This window comes from Aquarana catesbeiana, linkage group LG07 (assembly GCF_042186555.1).
Source record: "Aquarana catesbeiana isolate 2022-GZ linkage group LG07, ASM4218655v1, whole genome shotgun sequence".
Taxonomy (NCBI): domain Eukaryota; kingdom Metazoa; phylum Chordata; class Amphibia; order Anura; family Ranidae; genus Aquarana; species Aquarana catesbeiana.
This window is the reverse complement of record NC_133330.1, coordinates 64,424,879-64,441,680: the sequence shown is the minus strand read 5'-3', so window position 1 is coordinate 64,441,680 and position 16,802 is coordinate 64,424,879. Positions and strand designations below refer to the sequence as shown.

The 16,802-nt window shown below is 41.2% G+C and overlaps 1 protein-coding gene across 1 annotated transcript in view; it reads left to right on the top strand.

Moving 5' to 3' along the window:
• CCDC66 (coiled-coil domain containing 66) overlaps positions 1-16,802 on the top strand; it is a 76,178-nt gene that overhangs the window by 35,847 nt on the left and 23,529 nt on the right. The window contains 4 exon segments of the mRNA XM_073592265.1: positions 3,097-3,329; positions 6,245-6,329; positions 7,570-7,731; positions 16,441-16,585. Of these exon segments, the coding sequence (XP_073448366.1) occupies positions 3,097-3,329; positions 6,245-6,329; positions 7,570-7,731; positions 16,441-16,585 (625 nt within the window).

Sequence of the window (16,802 nt, the reverse complement as noted above, 5' to 3'; positions counted from 1 at the left end):
AAAGTCCTTTGGCTTAAAGAAAGTGTTTATAACTTAACATCTTGCTTAGGCCAGGCTTTACCATAGTTTCTAATCTCTGAATCCATATAGCCTCTCTTTAGAGGTCTAGTCTAAATGCCCCTCTTGTGGATCTATTTTAACATGATCTAATGCTATTAAGGACTCTTGTGGTGTATCAAGTTTTTTGGGGTTTTTTTTGTTTTTTTTTGGCCTATATGCTTGATTGGTGTTACCATCTTTCCATTGGTTGTGTAATGCCCCGTACACACGGTCGGACTTTGTTCGGACATTCCGACAACAAAATCCTAGGATTTTTTCCGACGGATGTTGGCTCAAACTTGTCTTGCATACACATGGTCACACAAAGTTGTCGGAAAATCCGATCGTTCTAAACGCAGTGAAGTAAAACACGTACGTCGGGACTATAAACGGGGCAGTGGCCAATAGCTTTCATCTCTTTATTTATTCTGAGCATGCGTGGCACTATGTCCGTCGGATTTGTGTACACACGATCGGAATTTCCGACAACGGATTTTGTTGTCGGAAAATTTTATATCCTGCTCTCAAACTTTGTGTGTCGGAAAATTTGATGGAAAATGTGTGATGGAGCCTACACACGGTCGGAATTTCCGACAACAAGGTCCTATCACACATTTTCCGTCGGAAAATCCGACCGTGTGTACGGGGCATAATAGATATTGCCATTGATGTATTGCCAAAAATGTCTAATTGTCTTTGCATAATAGATGGATAATGCCCATACTGTCACAGGTTGTCGTGCCTTGGATTAAAGTTCTCATTGTTGAGTACATTCCCTTATCCAGGAGCACAGGGCATTTCCTGCATTTAAAAGTACCCTTTTGACACCAAAAAGAGTTGATTACCACACCTGGGTTCTTCTTTTACCTGATGTGAACAGCAGAAGGTTGGTCCTCACCAGTACCCTGTGGGATGTGTCCTGACTTTTCTCCCATTGGGTCTGTATCAGCGCTTGTCCCTGAGTGAGTTCAAGGGCCCACTTTTGGCCTTGGCTTTTTTCTTTCTTTTTTTTTTTTTTTTTTTTTATGGCCATTGGCATTGCACTCTGGTGATGGCCTTTGTGCAGGGGGTTGTTCATATTATTCTGTGAGACTTACATTTGCTACTTCTGGCGCTGCAGGCTCCTCTATGAACCCATCAGGGATTTATCCTTGGCCAACCTCACTCGCAAGGTGTTTTTTTTCTGGTTCCCATCACCTCTGCTGCTAACACCTCTACCTAAGATGGTATCGTCTTTTCACCTCAGTCAGGAGATTGTACTTCATGTTTTTGTTCTGCTCCAAAACACCCTCGGGTGACACTCCATTAACTGGATGTGGTTTGAACTGTTACAGTTTACCTGTCACAGCCTTGATGAGCAAATAGATTAGCTTTGTGCCCCTGGAGGGATCTCACAGGGGGCTTCCTGCATCTCATTCCACCATGGCTAGATGGATTTGTCAGGATGTGGTTTGGACCTACTCTGCAAAGGATAGGCTTGCTGCCTTTCCGGTGAAGGCCCATTCTACTAGCACTGTTAGTGCATCCTCGGATTTTCAGTATCGAGCTTCTGCAATGCAAATTTTGTAAGGCTGCCACCTTGTCTTCAGTTAACACATTTACTAAGTTTTAGAGGGTGGATATGCTGTGTTTGGCTGCAAAGTGCTTCAGGCAGCTGTCTGAGTTAAGTCTGGCTTTTTTTTTTTTTTATTTGTCTGAGAAGTATGTTGGCTGGTTTTGTTGCTGTTTTTACCTTCCTACCTTTTTACCATTGTTGTTGATGGGTGACATCCTATTCGTCTGTCCTGTAATGCATGAGCAAGAAAATGTGATTTTATTCTTGCCTGTTAAAATCCTCTTCTTGGACAGGGCACAAGCCACCTTCCCTGCTGTAGTCCTTTATTGCCTGTTACATAAATGAGGATTGCTGGGAGTGGGAGGGGTTTCATGGGGGGTCCTTGTGGCTTTTTTTTTTTTTTTTGCCAGCGTCTAATAATCTGCCTATAACCCAGTTGTCTTAGTCTGCCTGTGTCCTGTACTTCAAGAAATTTAATTTGACATGCAAGTCAAACATCCCATTTTGTTTGACCACCTTAGTTGTTGGTCCAGTTTTCTTCTTCTGTGCGGGTGGTTTTTGTTCCACTTGTTTTATGGTGGATGATTGGCTGTCCTGCACATTATTTATGAGGTCCATAATTCTTTCAGGTAGCAGTTTTCTCCCTAGTGATGCTACCTGTCCAGCCCTGGGAAAACCAGATTGACACTAAGTGCCTTTCTTTGGTCTTTGCAATTCCATATTTTACTTCTTTTTTTTTTTTCATCTCTCCTTGTTTGGCATTATTTCCTTTTGGATGCTCTTATGTTAAGATTCCACACCCTTTGGATAACTCGGGGGCAGTTGGCAAATTGGATTGCTTTTGGAAGTCCTAAATGTTATGTAATGAGTTAATATATCCCTGCGTCCCTTAATGAACAAGGGGGGGGGGGGAGGGGGGTTGTAGTTACTGTATAATTGGTTTCTTGGAGTTTATTAAGAGATAATGGTTTCACTCCCTCCTTCGTGTTTTGTGGTCTCCTCTGAATACTGCTTTTCTACAAAACTGAAGCTTGATGGGAGTGGCTGGGGTTTCAAATGGTTCAAATTCCTCCTGATAGAGGCAGTATAATCCAGATATACACGAATTACTATATAACTGCATCCCTTCATGAACTCCAAGAAATAGATTTTTACAGGCAAGAAAAAAATCTGGCTTTACCCATCAGCAGCTGCATACAGCATAATAGAGAGATTCTAATTAACAAGATTCATCCATCACATTTAAAGTCAAGCAAATATTGACCATCTGCTACATTACACAAGAGCACAGTGAAATGGCACTAGGTGCTTTGGACTGAGGTAAATGCACACTATACAATCATGTGTTTTGTTCATTTTTCATGTCTGAGTTTTTCAACTACTTTAAGGCTTGCATAACAAAGGAACTGAAGACCCATCTTTCTGTGTGCATGGATGGGCTGTTATAGTTTCTTACTCCTATTTTGATTACTCATTTCTGTGTCTTCTATCATTTTTTTCAGGTTGAGCAACAAGATCTTTGGGCAATGCATTTTGATTCATTTAAGAAGGCGGCCAATCAAACTTCTGTGTATGAGAACAGTGCTAATTTCCAGCTGCCTGAAATTCCCCCTTCCTCATCAGAACCCGGACCAGCAGATCATCAGCTGGCTCCTGCCATAATTGATCTGCAACAAGAACAGCCAGAAACAAGAAGGTCAGCTGAGGAGGAATATTTTCGCAGTCAGAAAACTGGGTAGGTATGGGCCATCCTCTATCTAGCCTGTAGCAAGGTTGTCTGTGACAACTATTGCTATCCAATTTTTGCTGAAGGACAATTTGATTTGGTGTTGGGGTATTGAGTTGCTTACATTTTTTAACCCTTCCCACCTGCTCAGGCATCCCTTTAAACAGTGTTAAATGCCCAGGGAGCAGGAAGGATCAGCGATCACATGAGGATACAGCTGTCACAGTGGTCTCATAACCAAGAGCTGGTCCCACAAGCTACTGATCTTTAGCCCTGACCAAGAGCAATCTTTGACAGCTCTGTCTTTGTGCTGGAAGAGCACAGTGAGTGCGCTCCCAACACGTAAAGATTGGCTGCCTAGCAATGTGTATGTGCGATGTGTGGGTGTTAAAGCCCACCCTTTGCCGTGCATATGTGCTGAAAACGGGTTAAAGTCTGACATATTAACCTTCTTCATATTAACCAATCATATGCAGACCTTCAGTGCAGGCTTAAGTCAAGTGACTGAAAGAAATTTACTAGTTCTTAGGCCTATACTGTTAATATGAGTTCTGCGTAAACCTGAATAGGGCATTTTGATATCCAGGAAAGTCATTACCATCAATAAGGAAAGTATTCAACTAAAACAGAAGTATGAAATTAAGTGTTCCCAATAGGAAAGTTATATTTAGGAATTTGTGTTTGGTTTTTTTTTTTTTTTGTTTTTTTGTGCTTTTCTTTTGTAGCCCATGCCTCCACTCTACAATATTAGAAACAACCTGTCATATGGGATCTCCCATTGTTGGGACAACTAGAAGGTCAGAGGTCCCTTGAAGTATGACATTTACTGCCCAAACCCCACACATTCACTTTGGGTACACTCGCAGTGTATCACCCCAGGCAATTGGCAAATAATAAAATTCACATGTGTGGTGACCTCGGACCTTCCAGCTAAAGTGTCCAGTTTTGACACACTAAAGCATTGCTGAATATTGGGGAAATATTAATCTATTAGGAGTAAGCCTGAGTATACATACTATATATTGCCAATTGAACATTCAAATTAAATCCATTAAGTATAATCTAGGTGCATCAAAACAAAAGGAGTGTAAAGTCTGTTTACTCTAGAAAGCAGCAGCAGCCTGTGTTTAAAAACAAAAAAAAAAACGCTGTTTTTGTCCTTCTCTGTGATCTCACTGCAGAGATTGTGTAGGAAAAGCTCAAAAAATCTTTGTGCACCACATCCCTAATGATTGGTGAACAACCAAAATAAATATAGAATCAATGGGGACTTTTCAGGTGCCACTTAGAGTAATCCAACATACAGTACTTTAATATATTTTCATTTACAGCAAAGTTTAACATTGTATATATCAGATGTGCATTAAAGTGGTTGTAAACCTCAGTCATGAAATCTAAGCAAAGCACATATATACAGTATCTGACAAAAGCGAGTACACCCCTCCATGTTTTTGTAAATATTTTATTATATCTTTTCATATGACAACACTGAAGAAATTAATTTGCTAAAATCTAAAGTAGTGAGTGTACAGCTTGTATAACAGTGTAAATTTGCTGTCCCCTCAAAATAACTCTACACACAGCCATTTGTCTAAACCGCTGGCAACAAAAGTGAGTATGCCCCTAAGTGAATATGTCCAAATTGGGATCAAAGTGTCAGTATTGTGTGTGGCCACAATTATTTTCCAGTACGGTCTTAACCCTCTTGGGCATGGAGTTCACCAGAGCTTCCACAGATGTCCTCTTCCACTCCTCCATGATGACATCATAGAGCTGTTGGATGTTAGAGACCTTGCTCTCCTCCGCCTTCCATTTGAGAATGCCCCACAGATGCTTAATAGGGTTTAGTTTTGGAGACATGGTTGGCCAGTCCATCACCTTTACCCTCAGCTTCTTTAGCAAGGCAGTGGTCGTCTTGGAGGGGTGTTTGGGGTCGTTATGTTGGAATACTGCCCTGCGGCCCAGTCTCCGAAGGGAAGGGGATCATGCTCTGGGCCAACCCCCCCCCCCCCCCCCCGATTTATCGCAATGACCAATGCTGTGATCATAGAAAACCTCCGGATCATAGAAAACGTTATAGTCTGGATGATGATCTTGCCACTTGGCAGTCCTCTTTTTACATATGATGGTTTTCTATTTGGGAAAGGGGGTTTACTCTTTAGATGTTTTAAGATGTTGGAATTTATCGGATGTCTACAGCTTCATTTCAGGAGTTGGAGTCTCTGTTTGTTCTACCTTAAGGTCCTCACATGGATCGGGCTGCTTCCCCATTCACCATTTTCTAGGTGCATTATTTCTCAGGCCTGTGGTATCAAGGGAAACATGTTTTTCCTTTCCTGCTCAAGACCAGTTCCATCAGATGTGTCATTGCTTTTCAGCATTAGGCTTGTAAAGGTTTTTTTCTTGTCTTCTCTTCACACATTTACTGAGTTCTTCTAGGTAGATTTTTAGGCCTCTGTGGTTTTGTGCCAAAGGTCTTTCAGGCAGCTTTGTAGTAGGGTTCTCCACTATTCTGTTTTTTGAGCTTTTGGGTTTGTTGACCTTGTTTCTGTATTACTGCACCCTTTATGTTCAGTGTTTTGGGACATCCCAAGCAGTCTTGAATATGGAGTGCTCTTCGTCCTGTGATGTATGCATAAGAAATCTTAGGATTTTTGGTTTAGCTGTAGTACATCACAGGCCATAGGGATCTCTCCTCTCTTCATGTACCTCATTGCTTGCTACAAAAATGAGGCTTAGCTGAATTGAGGGGAATTTAAGGACCGTTCAACTGAAGGTTGCCACATAATCCAAATAGTCTTGAATATTAAGTGCTTTGTGTCCTATGATGTACTCCAAGAAAAGGATTTTTCGTGTATATGGGTAACTTTTTTTTTTTTTTTTTTTTATTATTATTTTTTTTTTTTTTTTTTTTTTTTTTTTAGGTTTTTACGTACCATGACAGCCCTGTTAGATCCTGCACAGATTGAAGAAAGAGACCGGAAGAGGCAGAAGCAGCTGGAGCATCAGGTGTGAATCCAAATTCTGCTTATTGCATGAATTGTAGGGCCAAATGATGGGTATAAGGGGAGAGAAAAGGGAACAGCAGCAGCTTTAAATCACACAGAGTAGGGAAAATTGGTCATTAGGAGCAGATCATGACTGAGAGGAGGCAGTAAAACATTTTGAATGGTGAGCTGGGAAGAAAATAAGGAGCTCAAAAACTGAACTGCTGTCCCCTTCCTTGCCCTCATGTAGGCTGGAACAACAGTCTATAAGGTGTGCTAAAAGACAAATTGGAATCAGAGAAAACACTGGATAGGAGAAGAGTGCATAGAAGGGGTCATTGGAGAAAATAGGGAGCAACAACAAAGTGCATATAGACAAGGAGATATTAAGGACATCACTGTAGAATGTCTGCATAGGACATGGTCAGATAAAGAGCTATTCCTTTAGAGCAGGGATATGCAATTAGCGGACCTCCAGCTGTTGCAAAACTACAAGTCCCATCATGCCTCTGCCTCTGGGTGTCATGCTTGTGACTGTCAGTCTTGCTATGACTCTTGGGACTTGTAGTTCTGCAACAGCTGGAGGTCCGCTAATTGCATATCCCTGCTGTAGAGCAAAAACAGGTAGGAATCTGCATCTTTGGGCTTCAATGCAGTTCTGCTGAATCCACTCTGAAGATCAGCAGGCTGCACTTTCACTTTTTGGTTTGTGCAAATTAAAGTGTACTAAACTCACAACAGTAAAATCAGTCTGTATATGCAGCTTAGCATGCTTGTTATACTCACTGGGGAACTTAAGGGGTTAATCCTCTGCATTGTGTAAAAAGGCTTTTTTATCCTATATGCATAGATCCTCCCCTCCTGCACTGTCTATCTGGGGAAGACCAGCTAACACAGGCAGGGTAGCCAACCTGCACATGCTCAGTTGTGTCTTCTATGCTGGAGAAAACATTTACTTGTTCCCAGAGCAAGCCAGGTCACATGATATTGACATCACACATATGTGGGCATGTATACATGCTGCAGTGGAAATCTCCTACCTGAACTCTCAGCACTGGAGAAACTGCGCAGTTTATCATGTAACCGTGGTATACAGATCATCCAAAAAGGTATATAGTGGCAGTATTTTAATGTAAGAAGATTCATAGCTGTGGGCACTGTGGGGGGCCGGATGAACTATTTTCATATTACTGGGTTTAGTAACACTTTAAACCTGTCAGCTTTATGAGGATTTACATTCGCCCTACATTCCCACTTACCAGAAAGCGATAGCGGCTCAGGTTGAAGAAAAGCGCAAGAGAAAACAGCTGGAAGATGAGCAAAGACAGCAAGAGGAGCAGGAGGAAGAGCAGCGGCTGGCAAGAGAACAGGAGCAGTTACAGAAGCAGTACGAGGAAGATAATCATCGTCAAAAACAAAAGGAGGTATGCAAGTCCACCTGTATATGGCAGCATTTTGCTTTTTAGTAAAGACTCTCAGAAATTTTCTGTCGGCATATGTATTCCCTTATGCTCAAGTATCTATACCTATAGCTTAACAGCTATTGTTGTTTTGCAAGACTTATGCACGCCTGTCCTTGTAAATCCAGGTGTACCCCTGTGCAGTTGACAACGTATGCCCTTAGTGATGTAACCAGGCTGTCATTGTTGGTTTTAGTCATAAACAAACGACAGAAAAAAAAAAAAAACAGTTACTAGCAGAACTTTTCAAACCTAGCCTTTTTAAAATGTCACTCTTTAAATGGGACTTTACCCAACAGGGGATGTTCTCTTTCTGCTCCTCCCTCATTCTTTTACATTTGGCACAATTTTTGGGGAGGGAAGCGGGTATCTGGTTTTGACAGGTACCTGCTCCCACTTCCAGTCGGATTGGTGCGACGATCTGAGCAGAAGTTTGGGCCCCGCCCCTTCCCCCGCAGCCTCCTGCAACACGTCACAGGTCCAGGAAAGCTGCAGAACCATTTAGATAGCGCAGCTCGTGCATGTGCAGTGAGCAGCCGGCTGTGAAGCCTGCAAGCAGTCACAGATGGCTGCCCATTGTTGGGATGCCAGAGCCAGGGACTGAAGACAGGTGAAAAAAATGGTGAGCACATCGGATCCTGTGACAGATGAGTTTAAGTTGATTACTAGTCAGCAGCTACAGTTTTTGTAGCTGCTTCCTTTTCATTTTTCCACAGGTGACTGAAGAAGCTCTCTTAAAGTGGAGTTCCAGTCAATAGTGGAAATTCCACTTATCCATCTCCCCTCCCCCTCCCCTGTTTTTTACAGGTACCCGTTCCCCACTTCCGGGAGATCCGGCTGTGACCTGGTCTCCCAGCATTTTAGCCCCTTCCTCCAGCCTCTGCCTCTGGACCAATTAGAAAGCGCAGCTCGCTTCGCACATGCGCAGTAGGGAACTGGCTCTAGCGGCTGCACCCGACAGCTGATCCGAAGCTTGGCTTCTGTGCCGACATCGCGGGCTTCCTGGACAGGTAAGTGTCCATATATATATAAAAAGTCAGCAGCTGCAGTATTTTTAGCTGCTGACTTTTATTTTTTCATGGGGGGGGGGCTTGAGATCCTCTTTAAGGACACACTTAGTTTTTATTCATTTCATCATTTTTGTGAAATACATTTTGACTAAAATGTATCGGTTTGCAAAGAATAAAAAGTTTTGTTGAGGTTATACTTTGTCACATAGAATGCAAAAACTGAGGAACATTGGCTTGAAGTTTATCTAAACTCAATATAAATTAAATTTAATATATTTCAGATTTCCAGTCCTTAGATTTTTTTTTTTTCAGGCCAAGAACATTTTCACCAAGTACAGAAAAATACCTGTACACCGTACTGCAGTGTGTTTGTCCCTTCTTGTGAGCTAAACAATGCACAAAAAAAAGTTTGTTTCTTCTGTAAACTACTAATCTCTCCATCCCCCATGTATTGGAGTGCTCCTCACAGGACTGTGCTTCCAAGGACCAGTTGGGGGTAGATCTAGTCCAGTCCCTCTTCCTTTTTTTTTTTCTAATCTTTTTATTTTAACAAAGGGAAAAAAAAGAACAGCTTCCTCCATAATTGGCATCTAGAATTGATATACAAACAACAAACCATTAGGTCCAATATCATATAGGAATAAAATTTAGATCTGGGATAATATAGAAAACGCAGTTAAACCCTTATGCCATCCCTCCAAGTGTCCTCACTTCATGTAGAAGTGGTAAAAGGTTAAGCTCATATGCCTGTGAGAGGTCCACTAGAATAGATGTGCCCAGATATTTCAGGGCCTGATCCGTCCCTTTAAATTTGTAATTTAATTTCAGTGGCTTTAACAGGGCATTGGGGACCGCTACTCCCATGGCTTCTGATTTAGGCAAGTTAATCTTAAAATAAGATGGTGAGCTATAAATCTCTATTTCCTTAAAAAGATTTGGAAGGGATATCGTCGGGTTAGCCAGTGAAAAAAGCATATCATTGGCATAAGTCAACACCTTTTTATATTGAATTCTTTCCATCATTATTCCCTGAATATCAGGATTTAACTGAATTTTACACAAGATCCTCGAGAGAGAGAGCAAATAGGAGGGGAGACAGTGAACATCCCCGACGAGTCACGATAAAACCCCATTTACCTTAACTTGTGCAGTTGGTACAGTATAAATGCTTGACATCTTTCCAAGCATTTTGTCTCCCAGTCCTATATGCTGTAGAACAGAGAACATAAACTGCCAACCAATTCAGTCGAGGGCCTTCTCTGCATCTGTTCCGAGAAACACACATGGAGTCTTAGTTGAGTTGGCCAGATAGAATAAGTTCAAACCCTTAATAGTGTTGTCTCGAGCCTCTTGTGTCGGGACAAACCCCACTTGGTCAAGATGGATCAAAGATGGCAGTTATTGCAACCACATTGCTAGGATCTTGGGAAAAGGTTTCAGGTCTACATTTAATAAAGATATTGGTCTATAGGTCCCACATTGCATAGGGTCTTTGCCTTCTTTAGGTATTACCGAGATGAGGGCTTTCAGGAATTCTGAAAGGCAGTTGACTAACCCAATTTGTTAAGCATCTTAACAAAATAAGGCCCCAAGCTAGGTAAAAGGAGTTTATAATAATGGACTGTAAACCCATCCGGTCCTGGTGCCTTTCCCGTCTTCACTGAGCCTACTACTGTTTGTAATTCCTCTAATGTAATTGGTGATTCCACTTCCTACTGTACATTGGATGTAAAACATGGCATTCCAGAGGATGCCAAATACTCTTCCATCGCAGACTGATCAGGGGAATCTGAGTGAAAATTATAAAGAGAGGAATAGAAATTGCCAAATGACTGGGCAATTTGTTTGGATAAGCAAATTTTTTTTCCTCCATTAGCGCCTAAAATTGATGGAACATACGTTGTTTATTGTGGATCAGGCAAGGCTCTGGCTAATAATTTGCCACATTTATTACCAGACATCCTTACCTGTAATGCCATTTTAGCTTCATAATGAACTAGATCAGTCACTTGTCTACGGACACATCAGATCTTGTTCTACATCTATGGTAGGAGCATGTTTATGAAGTGCCTCCAAACGATAAATATTTATTTTGTTAACAACGTTGTTAGCTTTACTTCCCTCTTGCATTTAATCCCCCAGGGGCACATTCAGGGTATCATTAGTCTGAAAAAAAATTTCACCTCCCTCAGGACATCCCCCAAAACCGCAGTGTCCTGTAGGAGGCTTTCATTGAGTTTCCACATCATAGAACGAACGTTGACTATCCAAGATATTATATTACAAAAAGATTGGCGCATGGTCTGACCAAGTGATCGACCCAATAGTAACTTCAATAACTGAGTGTAATTGGCTGAGGAATAAAAAAAATCGATACGAGAGTATAATTTATGTGGAATAGAGAAGAAAGCGTAATCTTTTTCTCCTGGATGGAACAGATGCCATTCAGCCACTATTTTTGCTCTATAAATTGCTTGGGAGATCTTCTTCCCTGTACCGGATAAAACGGACAATACGCCTGTTGAAGTATTATCTTTGGGTATCAAGGTAACATTGAAATCCCCTCCCATGATCAATTGTCCTTCTGTAAACTCCAGGAGTTTATCCAAGGTATTTTTTTAGAAAGAGGTCCTGTTGCATGTTAGGGACATAATAAGAAGCCAAAGTTACTTTAATCCCCCCGATCATTCCTTTAAGAAAAGAATACCGACCTCTCCTATCCACAAGGGAGTCTAGAAAGGTCCACGGCACTCTATTAGAAATCTGAATAGATACTCCCTTAGATTTAGTATCAGCATTAGTAGCATGGTACACCATTGGAAAAAAAAAATCTGTTTCTTAGCAGGGGGAGATTATTTTCTCTAAAATATGTTTCCTGAATAAATGCAATGTCAACCCGTAACCGCTTTAGATCTTGTAAGAGTATGCATCGCTTTTCAGGAGTATTTAGTCTCTTTACATTAAAAGACACTATAGAGAGAGTATCCATCTTCGTTTTATATCAAACTCCTCGATCAACGACTCAGAGGGGAAGAGAGGAATAAAAGGGGGGAAAAAAAACAAAACAAAAAAAAAAAACAAAATTAGTTATTTTAATAACTATGGATCGTCCAGTCGGACACTAAGTAGTGTCCCCTTGAGAGTCACTGAAGCAAATCTGCTTTAAGCACTCAACTTCTAGCTTCAAAATTATGAGTGCTGGCCTAATAAGGGGGAGTGGTTAGACATGACTAATCAAGGCAGAGTCCCCGGCAGGTTCCATCAGCTTAATATACAATATCAAATGCTAATAAAAAAAGAATGAAAAATGTATCCAACCAGGTATTAACCACTTCGCGCCCGCGCTATAGCCGAAAGACTGCCGGGAGGCTGTCCCTGGACGTCCACCTGTTTACTTCCGCGATGCGCGCTCCTGCAGGCGCGCATCGGGGAAGTTCTGTGCTGGCCGTGTCCCTTGGACACAGCCAGTCACAGATCGCCATAAAACGGCTAATCACAGCGACCGTTTACAGTGCGATCGGCGGTGCCAATGAGAGATGATCTCATATGTAAACATATGAGATCATCTCTCATCGCCGGCTCTCCCTCCTCACACAGAGACAGCGTGTGAGGAGGGAGAGCTAACCGCTGCAACGTGTGTCAGGAAAAGAAAAGTGACGTCAGTGCCATCTGTCTCCAGTGCCATCTGTCATCAGTGCCACATATTAGTGCCATCTGTCATCAGTGCCACATATTAGTGCCATCTGTCATCAGTGCCACGTATCAGTGTCACGTGTCATCTGTCATCAGTGCCATCTGTCATCAGTGTCACATATTAGTGCCATCAGTCATCAGTGGCATCTGTCATCAGTGCCAGGTATCAGTGCCATGTCAGTGTCACGTGTCATTGTCCTGGTGCTCCAGGGCCTTCAAAAGTGTAATAGGTAGTCAACAAGTTAGATGTGTAATTTATGCTCCTAGAACACGCGACGATGCTCCCTGCATGTTGGGCCTCTCTATGTGGCCAGGCTGTGAAAAAGTCCCACACATGTGGTATCGTAATACTCAGGAGGAGTAACAGAATGTATTTTGGGGTGTTATTTGTGGTATATACATGTCATGTGAGAAATAACCTATTACAATGACAATTTTGTGTGTGTGTGTGTGTGTGTGATCTTCATTTTGCAAAGAAGTGTGGGAAAGAATTACAACATCAAAAACCTCACCATGCTTCTTACTAAATACCTTGGAATGTCTACTTTCAAAAAAGGGGTCATTTGGGGGGTATTTGTACTTTCCTGGCTTGTTCGGGTCGCAAGAAATGAGATGGGCCACCAGTACATCAAGGGTGATCCTTTTTTTATGATTTGCACCACAGCTTGTAGACTTTCTAACTTTCACAAAGACCAAATAATATCCACTAATTTGGGTTATTTTTACCAAAGATATGTAGCAGTATAAATTGTGGCCAAAATTTATGAAGAAAAATTAATAATTTGCAAAATTTTATCACAGAAACTAAGAAAATGCGTTTTGTTTCAAAATTTTCGGTCTTTTTTCATTTATAGCGCAAAAAATAAAAAACCCAGAGGTGATCAAATACCACCAAAAGAAAGCTCTATTTGTATGAAAAAAGGACAAAAAATTCATTTGGGTACAGTATTACATGACTGAGTAATTGTCATTCAAAGTGTGAGAGCACTGAAAGCTGAAAATTGCTCTGGGCAGGAGGGGGTTTAAGTGCCCAGTAGGCAAGTGGTTAACAATCTCTATAAACACTTTCTTGACTCTAGCAAAACTATCTTCATCCAAGAACTAAACATGACTATATTCTAAGAACTACGTATAAAACCATTTTTCAGGATTTTTTTTTCTCCTTCCTAAATTGGGGGTCTATTATTCACGTTTTACTCTTATAGACTCAAGTACTAGGGTAGTCGGCTCTGTCCCAATGGCACAAGTGAGAGGAGAGCACAAAAAAGTGATTAAAACCATCTCCTAAACAAAACCTCACTTTAACTTTGTAAAAAAAAAACAAAAAACATATAATTTGTTGGGGATCTCTCCCGCCCCCCCCCCCCCCCCTTTTGTGTTTCGCAAAGAAATTTTTCTTTTTTTACCCTAAATATATTCCTATTTTTATGAAAAAATAAAATAGTTAGATTTAAGTGACCGTTGTATAAAAAAAAAAAACACATTCTTATTGTGTACTCAACTCATGTGATTTATACTTCTTATAAAAAGAAAAAAAAGGAAATTCCCCCTAATATGGATTATGTGAGATTTATTCCTATACTCTTTGTGAAATCCTCTTATCAGTGCCCCCTATCTCCTTTAGGGTTTAGGGACAGATACCATAAGCAAAAATAAAATAATAAATAATCTTATTGTGTTTTCAACTGATGTGGTTTGATAACTCTCTTTCATATCTCATCCCCCCCCCCCCCCCCTTTTTTTTTTTTTTTTCCCCCATACCAATCTCTTCTCTGTCCCCCATTTTACTCTTCCATACTACCTTCCCATTCTCCCTTCCCCTCCCTCCCCCTCCTTATCTCATCAGCTGTTATACGATCTGATAATGTCTCTATCTCCGTCCGCACGTATTGTAGTTCCTTACAATGGGCATCCTTCACTCTGTGAATGAGAGCCTCTATATCTGATCTCTTTGGGAGAGCTTGTATTAGTGTTCTTAAAGCGGGGTTCCACCCAAATTTTGAACATTATCTCTATGCATTCTCTTCCTTGCCTAGATGCTGACATGCTGTGTAAAAAAATTTAAATCGCCGTAATTACCTTTTTTTCTTCTAATCTTCTTAGCACTTCCTGGTTTTCCTCCATGGGAGTAGGTGTGTTTCTAGCCTCTCCCAGACCTCCCACAGTCCCCTGGGAGCTAGTCTCAGGCTTCCCAGCATGCATTGTGCAACAGCGTCATCACAACATCTCGGTGAATGCTGGGAGCACAGCATTCACCGCATCCAGGAAATACATGCTTGTGGGCTTCAAATGCCCACAATGAAGATGGAAACCGCCTTCAGTGAATTTTATAAGTTATTCTTTACAACAAAATCAGACACAGGCGGACTTATTACACAGAACATGTGAGTAGATAATCATGAGAAGAAAAGTTTGTGAATGAACTCCAAAAAAAAAAAAAAAAACGATAGGTGGACCCCCGCTTTAAATCCTCTTGCACTATACGGGATGCCGCTAATCCACCATGTTGAGGGTGGATCTGTCCGTCTGATGCCGAAACTTTTGAGATATCCTGAGTGGTGTCCAATCCCTCTTTTCCCCCAGGTGGAGCATGAACCGCCTGCAGAGACCCGGTAGCTTGTCCTCGTGAATTCACCATTTTACTCCCAGACCCGCGTCTCTGTGATGCTGGGAAGTACTGCTGGATCTCGGACTGGGCTTCACTTATTTTGGCCGCTTTAGTGGAGGTTTTAGTGTCTCGCTGCTTGGTCGATAACTTGCTGCTGTTGGTGGCAGGTATGGTCGGTCTGAGGTTGATGGAGCGTCGGGAGCTTGTGCACTATGCGTCCTCACTCAGCCATGTCTGGAACCTCCAGTCCCTTTTCATGCACTGCCACAAGTAATTAATTGGGTAGGAAATGGTTAAAAATATATATTTTAAAATGAGGATGGTTTTTGAAATACTGTAATGTAAAATAACAATTAAACACCTTTTTATCTTGGTATTTTTGTAAATAAAGAGCAAAGTCCAGTACTACTGGACTGATAATACTCATATCTCATATGCACACCCTCTCCACTGTTTCAAGCTGGCTGACTGACTGCACACTTTGAAAACTGACAATGCATTGTGGGAACCCAGCCCCCCCCCCCTTTCATAACTACTAAGCTACTAATACTACTAATCTGAGATGCTGAGGAGTGGCCACACCCAGAAACATACTGAATGTATTTCTAAAGTCATAATGCACTTAGCTATTTTAGATGCAGGATCATGTTAAAGTATAAGTTCACTTTAAAATAAATAAATGCCCATTTAAAAAAAAAAAAAAAAAAAAAAAAAAAAAAACATTTTTTTTGCAGGTAAAAAAAATGTGCATTGATTTTTATTTTTTATTTTTTTTTCTTTTGGAGCCTGGAAAGCATTGCGCCAGCAAATTGGTGGTCCCATGCAGGACTCCGGTAGACTGTGAGTGTAAGCAGTCTGTCTACGGTCAGGCAGTTTTTCCACTGACAGACTTAGGAACTACCACAGTGCTCAACAGTGCTGTGGTAGTTAATTGAGAACTACATGCCAACATCCGCAAAGGATGTCAGTACTTATAGTTCATTAATTCACAGAACTGTGTGAATGAATGACGCGGCCATGTGGGCGAAGCCCCCACAGCCGCGCTGTTTTCAATAAGCGACAGCTAGTATGGGGAACTTCTCCCCGTACTGCTGTCACAGGGAGAGATGGCAGCTGCAGCATTGGTAACAGGTTGCATGTTTTATCCTAAAAATGGGTGGAACCTTTTCACATGTTCCCAAAGGTGAACTTATCCTTTTAAGTGGAGTACAATATCAATTTAAACTACTGTACATATTTTTACTTTTCAATTTTTTTAATTATTATTTTATTTTATATTTTTTTTTGTATCTTTTTGTTCTTGAATGTAATTTTAATGACAAAGCAGTGCAATGAGTGATGTGTTCAAATGTTTGTTTACAGGAGGTTTTAAGCTTGAAGACCAGAGAACTCTATCAAAGTATGCAGAGGGCCCAAGAGGAGGCTCAGCGACTGAAGCAGGAGCAGCGAATGCGTCATTTACTGCAGAAAGGACACGATGTATCTAACCTGCAAAAGAATGCAGCAGGTAATCTTTGCTGTTTGTTGTGCTTGATTACATTCTATTACAGAATAAATAGTATGCTTCTATCTGGGGCATAGAAAGCTATTTACAGTGGAGTTCCACTCGTTTTTCAGTTTATTAAAAGTCAGCAGATACACTTTTTGTAGCTGCGATCTGCTGACTTTTAATAAACATCTGATTATTTACTCTGGTAAAGCCTGTTTTTGTACTAATGTGATTT